The following is a 9,275-nucleotide window of genomic DNA, read 5'->3' as shown; positions in this document are numbered from 1 at the left end:
GTGGTGAGGCTTCTATATTCCTTTGCTCGGGGTGTAGGCTCCCGGTTCCAAAAGATTTACGTTCTTGCACCTCGTGTGGAAATCCTTGCCTGTGTGACAATTATTGGTGCAAGGATTGTGCGATTACGGCGGCGATAAACAAAGATGGGATATGCATAAGGTGCCGTCGCAACCCATCTATCTATCTCGAGGAGGAAAAGAAAGCGCATAATGTGCCGGATAGTCAAGTTTAGATTCGCCGGATGATGAAAAAAAAGTGAGTTGTAATGGTTATATATGTTTCAAGTTTACAACATTACATGATCTTATGTAAGAAAATGAGTATGAATATGGTTTTATATGATCTTATATGAAGAGCTGTTTTATATGATCTTGTCATGTAATGTTATATGAAAATGGTTCCATGATAAACCCTACGGTGTAAATTTTCAGTTCAAAACACTCCACAATTTTTTTATAAGATTAATGAAACTAATACTCGAATAGTAGCACCATCACATGAAGCAGTACAAATCATGTTGAGTTCAAGAACTCAATTGCTTGCTCAACATATTCTAGATCAATCGTCAAACGAACCGGGAGAAGTCCTTGTCTCTCTAATGCTTTTTTCTTCAAGTGAGGAACTGCGTAGTGGATAGACCCTTTGTGCTTGATGATCTCTCTCATGCACGCTTGATGACTCAACCAGATCCTGTTGAGCTTTTGATGGGGGTACTCAGCTAGGGATTGATTAACCTATGACACATAACAGCAAGAAAACTCAAATCATTACATAAGCAAATAGCTATGTATCACAAATAAAATATAAATACTCAAATGGAACATTGCAAGACCTTTTGGACAATCTCGGCTAGGGTCTTGGGCATCTTTCTATGGAACATGGCTTGAATTGAGGCAAACCAACCAAGATCTAATATGTTTGTGTCGGGAGAATTAGGTGGTTGGTATATCATCCTAATATCCCAACCACCCCTAGCAGCTTCCTGCAAAAAAAGTGGATCATCTGGTTTTATATGAGTCCTAGCATTGTCTTGCTGTACGTAGATGGTGTTCCATCTATCGCTCTCAGGCCACTTTTCCTTTATAGCCGGCAGTACGTATTTCACTAAGTATTCCCGACTTTTCTCCCTGTCCACTGTATGGCAAGGCTTGAGCTCCCATGTCCCTCTCAACCTTATGGATATAGAAACAAAGTAAATAATGTGCACATAAAAATTTAGCACAAAGTAGGAGTAGTAGCAAAAACAAGTGCGAACCTGTTTTGACTCTTCTTTTGAGCTTGCACCATTTCTGTGTAAGCCCAAACCCCAATCTTGCCATCAAAAACACAATTGCCTTGAGCATCATACCTCGGTCTAGCCATTGCGGACAAGAACATAATTTTTTGAATGTGGTTTTTATGTTTACATTCCCGGTGTGGTGCATTCTCTCTATGGCTCAAATACATGTTCTGGGTCTTCCGCGTGCGATAAAACCATTTCTCATCTATATGAACCACATCCATATCAGCCCTAAATGTGGGTTTGATACCGCCTAGGGACGTTAGGCTACATGGCTCAAGATGCTTTAGAGCATACTCCACACGAGCCCTTTCATTTGCAGCAGTCAAGGCAGGCTTCAATTCACTCGTTATTCGTCTAATTTCCTTCATCTTCAACCTACAAGAAAATATAACAACAATATATCAATGACATAGACATTTGACATGTAAAAAATTGACATATATGAATGTATAACACTCACTTCCGCCAAACAGTGGAAGTTGACACGTTCATATGTCCAGCAACTTGTTCTAATGTTGTTCTCTCTCCAGGTGGGATGGCCTCCAATGCATCTATGTCAAAATTAATCTTCTTCCTTCCTGATTTGAGCTTCCGATTGTTTTTTACCCCAGTAATGCCGCCACCTTTTTTAGCCTCCTGCCATACCCTTTGCACTATCCTCCTAGGACATTTACAAGCTAGTGCAACAGCTTTAGAAACTCCATGCTTCAACCTATTACCCGTACCATTACGGGCAATGATCTCAGTATATATGTGACGCCTATCATCGATACGGTACTGTCTTCTTGTCTCCTTGTTCGACAAAACATCTAGATGCATTGGAAAAATAATTAGACAAACAAAAAATATGGAAGGTTAGTGAAATACAAAAATGTGCTAAATGAGCTTACTCAAATCGATAGGTTGTCTTTGGGTTTGAACAGCCTCTTGACTAGGAGGGTATTCGTCGGCATGTGAAAAATTTGGGTTGTATCCAGGCCCTCGGTAGCCAATGGTACCCTCATTTCCACCAATACCTTGTGAAAATGAAGCATAGTAACCATGTGATTTTAGAAACAAATGTGCATGAAAATGACTGTTTATGTGATTTTAGAAACAATTATCTCTATTGATCTGGACATGAGTAGTCCATCATGACCGAAACATGAGTACTCCATCAACAGAAACATGCAATTCTCATGGAGTAACAGAAACATGAGTACTCCATCAACATCAAACGAAACAACTAGGGTTTAATCTTGATTCAAAGTGACAGACAAAAATTGCATGATCTATGAGACTATAGGGTCTCTAGGGTTTACCTTCTCTGCTTCCACCATGGGAGGATCCTTCACTCCGATTGGCACCGGCGCCGGTTCTGAACGTGAAGTCCAGGGACTCGCTGCCGCCGCCGCCAAACGATATCCCGCTGCCACCGCCACCGCCACTGCCAAACGAGATCACGCCGCCACCGCCACCGCCAAACGAGATCCCGCCGCTGCCATTGATGAGGTGAAACCCCACAAACCTTCCGCTGCCTGTACCGGCCTCACCGACGGAGGCACTCCAGTTCGAGGAACCGGCCTCGTTAGGTGCCGGAGCGCGAGATGGGCGTGTGAGGCCGACGCGCCGTCGAGGCAAAGTTGTAGGAGGAGGAAGACGCTCAAAACCTGCCGTGCCGATGGAGAAGGAAGGAGCACCAGAGCGTCCGGTGAGACCAAGAGGAGGAAGACCTCCGGGCGGCGGCGATCTCGGCTGGAAAGCAACCCTAGAAAGCCCACGGAGGCCAAGAGGAGGAGGCCGGCGATCTGCACATTGCTGCGGCAGCGCCATTGGAGAGAGGAGGGAGGAGAGAAGATGCTGTTTGTACGTGTCCCTCCATCGCCGCAGCTAATTATAGAGCGGATCGGCGGGAGCTTTGAACTCCGAAATTTTCGTTTTGTATTTGGCAGCAGATCGGCGGGAGATGGAAACCGAGCGGGGGAGAAAGGAATGGCGCGGGAGGAGGAAGGAATGGCGCGGGAGGAGGAAGAAACCCGCTAAAATTTCGCTCAGAAACGGCTCCACCAATGCATGCGCTCTGTTTCAGTTTTTATTGGACGGGGAGGTTACCAAGCGTCATTTTAGCGATTCATTAGGCGCCTTGCCATCAATTTCGCAGCACAATCGACTCCTTAATCCCTGCCTATCAGAAGGCACCTTGGTCCCAGAGCGACGCCATCGACGCCCTATATACTGTGATGGAGGGAGTACGAACCTTCCTCCCTCGAGCTCCCCCCTGCCCTCGCCTTGCTGCTCCATACCATATCACTGGCTGGCTGGCTACTCCAGTGGCCTTGTGCTAAAGCGGGAGAGTGTTCCAGTGTAGTACTGCGTGCTTGTGCTTCGAGCGACGTACTGCAGACTGTAGTACATGTCCATGGAGACCCCGTTGGCGCGAGTGACGGATGACCTGATCAAGGGGCGGGAGTTCGCGACGCAGCTGCAGGGCCTCCTCCGGGACTCCCCCAAGGCCAGCGGCCTCATCGTGGACCAGATCCTCCACGCCTTCTCTCGCGCCATCCACGCCGCCAGGGCCGCGGCCGCTGCCAGCGCCAGCGAGAGGTCCTCGGACGTGCACAGCGAGGTCACCGACGGCGCCAGCGGCGGCGGGAAGAGGAAGCCCGCCTCCGCCGCCGCCGGAGGAAACGGGAGGGCCTGCCGGAGAAGGTGAGAAGAGGCTCCAGCTCATGATTCTTATATATAAGTATGTCTCTCTCACTAATTAACTGCATATTTGCTTAGCCACGTGACGTGACTAATGGATGTTTGCAAAATTTGCTTCTCCTTTTTGGCGTTGCAGGACCCAGCAATCGTCCGTGGTCACGAAGAGCATGAAGAGCTTGGACGACGGGCAGGCATGGCGCAAGTACGGGCAGAAGGAGATACACAACTCCAAGCACTCGAGGTACGTTTCTTCCCTGCCCTCCAATGATTTTATCACTACTAATAAACTGCTAAAAAACCACCAAATGGGATGGCAATGGTGCTCCCACCTACGTGTGAACTCTGCAACAACTAACCCTGCCTACAATTAATATTAATCCCTCGACGACGTCGACGGGTCTCCGTCAACTGACAAGCGCCATGAACGAACGTGTTTCTGCCGCAGGGCCTACTTCCGGTGCACGCACAAGTACGACCAGCAGTGCGCGGCGCAGCGGCAGGTCCAGCGCTGCGACGACGACGAGGGCATGTTCAGGGTCACCTACATCGGCGTGCACACCTGCCGGGACCCCGCCGCCGCCGCCGCGGCGCCGCACGTCCTCCACCACCTGACCGGCGCCGCCCAAGGCCTGCACGCCGGCTGCCACCTCATCAGCTTCGCGCCCGGCAGCGCCGCTACCGCTACCCATGGCACCACCACCAGCACGGCGACGGGGTCCGGCCTGCAGGGCATGAAGCCTGACAGCGGCGACCAGGAGGAGGTGCTGAGCAGCCGCACCCCCGGGAGCTCAGCCCTGCACAGCACCGCCGCCTACTTGGCCCGACCAGGGAGACGTGACGTCCACCCGGCAATACGGCGGCGCCGTTAGCTTTGGAGAGTACCTTGATGACTATGCGGCCCTCGGGGACCTAGTGTCGTACGTACTCGATCATTGATCGGTCGAGCTGTGGATCGGGAGGCGCCCCAAGGATCGATCGACTCGTCGCGTGTAAATCGAAATAATGGCTGCGCAGATCTTCGATCTTCGTGAGCGGCAACCACTGCGCGTCGTAGTTTAGTTTGTACAGTTTATTTTCGTGTCATGACAATTAGAAGCTGCAAGTTGGGTATTGTCTTAGTTGAGACTATGTTTTTGTCTCTCCGAAGTGACTGAGAAGTGAACAGAAATTTTCAGTATATTTTGCACTCCACACCACGACTTTATGTTAATTTTAGCTTCATGTTTCTGAACTTCCCATCCTTAGTTTGAAGAATTATCCTCTCTTCTTTTTTCTGAAAAAACTTTTGATATATTTGTCATGCTATGGCAATAAAAAAACACATAAATAATTAATCCATGTTCGTAGACCAGCTAGCGACGATTACAAGCACTGGAGCAAGCCGAAAGCATGCCGCCGTCATCAGCCCTATCATCCCTCTCTCACCGAAGCCGGGTCAAACTTGTTGCAATAGACAGTCAAGAAGTCGTTGTGCTAAGAACCCATTAGACCAACACACCAGAGCATCAACCATTGCCGATGAAGTGAAGTATAGATCGAAAGGATCCAACATGTAGACACATGAACTTAAACAAACAAAGAACGGATTCATCAAAGACAAGCACCGACCGAATCTCGCGAGATCCGCGAGAGACACACCTCCACACCCTTTTACGACGCTAGACACATTAGCAGAACGGGGCCATGCGGAGAGAACCTAATTCCATATCAAGGAGTCGCCACCGTCTCGTCTACCTGAACAAGACACAAACCCTAAACGAACTCATAAAAACAATTAAAAACGAAGAAAGATCCCTCCCGTCCGCAAGGACCGAGGTCCACCACTACTCCATGATCCTAGGGCCGCCGGAGACGAAACGGACGGGCGCCGCCCCGACCCCCGCTGTAATCCCTTACCTCGCACCATCCGTGCTTCGTCCGGGGTCGGAACTAGCTGGACATCTGCGGGCCGTGCAGATAATGTCGGTTGTCCTGCCTTCCGAGTCGGAGGAGGGGATCGCCCGCGATGTCATCCGCCGGTCGACCACGTCCAAGACAGATGCCCACCGTCCCCGCTGCAGAACTGCAAGGCATTGCGGCTCAGGCTCGAGGAGTCCGAGCGGCTAGCCAAAGAGAAGGCGGCCAACGTGGTGAGAGCTGAGCGGAGGAGCAGGCCCGCATCGCCCGGCGAACAGATACGAGCAAGAATAGCGCCACTTATTTGCAGTATACTATGCTACGGAAAGTGATACATTCAGTAAAAGTTGACATCAGGAGGAAGAAATCCTGGCACGGTAATGGCCTGCAGAAGCATACATCATCTACGACGTTTCCTTGTGGGTGAAACCGAGTGTCGAGGCTCCTCTGCGACACAAGTGCCGGAGATAACAGTGTAAGGGGGCAACCGAGATTCCCACACCAGCTCAAACTTCATCGGCAGAACAACAGAGCCCGCTATTATATCTCCAAATGTCATCCTGGGGAGCTCACCTGGCCCGGAAGAGCCCCTTCCACCGATCAGCAGCACAAATCGAAGCGGGGTAGCCGCCGCCGCCGCCGCCGAGAACCTGGTGATATCAACGGTGCTGCCTCTGTCAAGAAGAGCCCTCGGGCGGTCACCGAAGACGGACAGGTTAGCCTCCATCACCGTTCGGTACAGCTTCAGAGCGCGGCTCCAGAACTGAACGTTCAGGTTGTTCCTCAGCACGCTCGAGTAGACGTTGAGGTGCACGAGGGACCCCTCCATCATCGTCGCTAGCTCCTTCCCTATCAGCGCCAGCCGCGGGTGGTCCGCCGGGTCGGAGCTCCCGAACGCGAGGACCTTGAAAAGGTAGCCGTATTCCTCTCGTGAGAAGCTGTTGATCCGGACGAGGTTCACGGTTCCAAACCTCGCTAGCCTCTCGAGCCGGCTTAGGATCACCACCTTGCTCCCTGCGCCGGTGACAGTTTGGAGCAGCGAGAGGAACTCGTGCCACTCCCTGTCATCGACGTCCGACCGGACCTCAACGACGATCAAAGTCCTCACAGTAGTAGCAAACCTGCGACGGTCGATCCTCTGAATCTCGCATCCGTCGACGTGGAGGATGGAAGGGAAGCGAGAGCGGATCCGGTCGTCGGAGCAGACGCTCCACACCAGCGTCTTCTTGCCCACTCTGCGACGGCCGATGATGGGCAGCACGGTCGGAGCCCCGGGTGGCGGGTGGCCGTCCTGCATCAATACGTTGATGACTCGCTGCCTCTCGACCCGGCGGCCGAACATGAAGTACAACGGTCATACATACGTTGATGACTCGCTCGCTTGCCACCGCGGAGACGGCAATCTCCATGGGTTTTTCTTGCTATGGAGAAGGTGTGCGTCACAGCGAGACAAAGACGGTCATACATACGAGCATGGTTGATGTATATCCTGTGTGAGAGGCAAGACGTGGCGCGATTGCGGTTATCAACGTGGCAGAGATGCAAGACCGGGAGGTAATCCTCCATTATTGCTTCGACTTCAACGGTGTTGACCCTTGACCCCTCATCTTTTGCCCACGTGTCCTACTCCTAATAACCTTGGCACCTACTCCTAGTAAACGAGAGATTCGATAATTCAGCTTGATTCTGAATACGAAATACAGAAATACTCCGTTCCTAAATATGAGATTCGATAATTCAGCTTGATTCTGAATACGAAATACAGAAATACTCCGTTCCTAAATATTTGTCCTTATAGAGATTCCAACAAGTGACTACATACGAAGCAAAATGAGTAAATCTACACTCTAAACTATGTCAATATACATCCGTATGTAGTCATCCATTTGAAATGTCTTAAAAGACAAATATTTAGAAACGGAGGGAGTAGTAGCAACTAAACTTGCATCTGCATCGCACCCTCAACAAGGGGAATAATATCAAACCATACAAAATGCGAGCATATATGTATTGGCGACACGGTTTGAACATCTTTCCTTGGAATTATTTTCTAAAGCAGGGGCAAAATCGACGGTGTCGAAAATATTTCAGAGCACAATATCACAAAGATGACTTTTAACTTATATAGGACTTACATAACATAAACCAAAAAATAAACATGGCTTTTCAAGATCCATCTCAAGCTAGCTGACTAAGCGGGCCCTCACGAAAAATGTATACCTGCTTTGTTGAACAGAGACAGCAAGTAGAGGAAATCAACTTGGCTCAGCTTGGAAGACCTCTTCTCTGCAAAATCACCCTGCTGCAATATACCCATAATCTTTTCTCTGAAGCTAGCACGGCCATCTGCCACGTCAGCATCATCCATTTCCATGTCGTCGTCCTCTTTCTCATCACTCATCTCCATGCTCAGGTCCTCGACCATATTGGCTAGCACCGCAACATCATCAGGTGACATCTTCTCCTCGCCCATTTCAGATTCTTGGGCAAGTTGGAGAGATTGCATTGTCTTGTAATTCTTCTCTAGCAACTCAAGGACGCGCTTCTGCTTGAAAAGGGAGCCCAGAGTTTTGTTTTTCCGATTGAAACAAATCCTTACAAGTCCATCCCACTCTTTGAAGCTGACAGGAGGGAGGGGTTTCCTTGGCTCGATGCGAACAACTGAAGAATCTACCTTGGGTGGAGGCCTGAAGTTATTCCGCCCAACCTTCAGCAGATGTGACACGCGAGATAGGAGCTGCACGTTCACTGACAGACGGCAGTACAGAGTGTCTCCAGGCTGTGCTACAAGTCTCATGGCAAATTCACGTTGAAACATGATCACAGCACACCTGAAGATCGGACGGTGTGACAGAAGCTTGAATGTAAGGGGGGACGATATCTGGTATGGGATGTTTGCCACGCAGATATCGAAGTACGGAAGATCACATTTAAGAACATCTCCTTGGATAACCTGCATTATGGTTCACAAGAATATACACATTTTTATTAACAAACGTTTGGTTCAAATTATAGCTGAAGATTCATGAAAGAGAGTGGACTTGATGTAAGCTTGATTGTTTTTTCGTTTTGTCTCCCCTTCCCATAGTTATCAGCACTACCATAACGCATTCATCGCTGTTTATTATAATCAAAATTCACAGTTTATTTTTAAACTATAAATCATGCCATCGTATCAAGACAATCTTAGTTCTCCTAACACACCAATAGTACCCTATATTAGGTGACCAGTCATAGTGTATTGCGCTACAATTATTCACAATAATATATGCAACAGTGCTTAGTAACTTTGACAATCAAGAATATGGAAATTGTCAGTTGGTGGAGCAAAACTCCCTCATACATGTATTGCTATTGCTCTGGGTTGACAGGAACAATCGCTATGTAGCACTTACTAACTCAGCTACTGGG

The 9,275-nt window shown here is 49.1% G+C and overlaps 3 protein-coding genes and 1 pseudogene across 3 annotated transcripts in view; 1 reads left to right on the top strand and 3 right to left on the bottom strand.

Moving 5' to 3' along the window:
- Window positions 1–1,216: 1,216 nt before the first annotated feature.
- Window positions 1,217–3,218, bottom strand: LOC123158061 (uncharacterized). The gene is made up of 4 exons (XM_044576199.1): window positions 2,585–3,218; window positions 2,174–2,299; window positions 1,744–2,092; window positions 1,217–1,658 (listed from the first exon to the last, which is right to left on the bottom strand). Exons 1-4 carry the CDS (start codon window positions 3,093–3,095, stop codon window positions 1,217–1,219), a joined length of 1,428 nt encoding a protein of 475 aa, XP_044432134.1. The 5' UTR covers window positions 3,096–3,218.
- Window positions 3,219–3,624: 406 nt separating this feature from the next.
- On the top strand, window positions 3,625–5,147 carry LOC123162476 (probable WRKY transcription factor 70; annotated as a pseudogene).
- A 523-nt stretch (window positions 5,148–5,670) lies between these two features.
- On the bottom strand, window positions 5,671–7,301 carry LOC123161744 (uncharacterized). The gene has a single exon (XM_044579543.1). It carries the CDS (start codon window positions 7,204–7,206, stop codon window positions 6,265–6,267), a length of 942 nt encoding a protein of 313 aa, XP_044435478.1. The 5' UTR covers window positions 7,207–7,301; the 3' UTR covers window positions 5,671–6,264.
- A 585-nt stretch (window positions 7,302–7,886) lies between these two features.
- LOC123159863 (ribosomal RNA small subunit methyltransferase) overlaps window positions 7,887–9,275 on the bottom strand; it is a 2,318-nt gene continuing 929 nt past the window's right edge. The window contains exon 2 of the mRNA XM_044577676.1: window positions 7,887–8,817. Within this exon, the coding sequence (XP_044433611.1) occupies window positions 8,068–8,817 (750 nt within the window). The 3' untranslated portion in view covers window positions 7,887–8,067. The remainder of the gene's footprint in view (window positions 8,818–9,275) is intronic.

The sequence above is a fragment of the Triticum aestivum genome, chromosome 7B (assembly GCF_018294505.1).
Source record: "Triticum aestivum cultivar Chinese Spring chromosome 7B, IWGSC CS RefSeq v2.1, whole genome shotgun sequence".
In the NCBI taxonomy this organism is placed as follows: Eukaryota; Viridiplantae; Streptophyta; class Magnoliopsida; order Poales; family Poaceae; genus Triticum; species Triticum aestivum.
This window is presented reverse-complemented; position numbering and strand designations above follow the sequence as displayed.

Bases quoted from the DNA above. Each gene is read 5' to 3' on its own strand.
- LOC123158061 (XM_044576199.1), bottom strand. From the start codon at position 3,095: ATGGCGCTGCCGCAGCAATGTGCAGATCGCCGGCCTCCTCCTCTTGGC. The intron at 2,093-2,173 runs GTAAGCTCATTT...CAATGCATCTAG, and splicing joins AAGACAACCTATCGATTTGA to ATGTTTTGTCGAACAAGGAG. The intron at 1,659-1,743 runs GTGAGTGTTATA...ATTTTCTTGTAG, and splicing joins ACTTCCACTGTTTGGCGGAA to GTTGAAGATGAAGGAAATTA.
- LOC123161744 (XM_044579543.1), bottom strand. From the start codon at position 7,206: ATGTTCGGCCGCCGGGTCGAGAGGCAGCGAGTCATCAACGTATTGATG.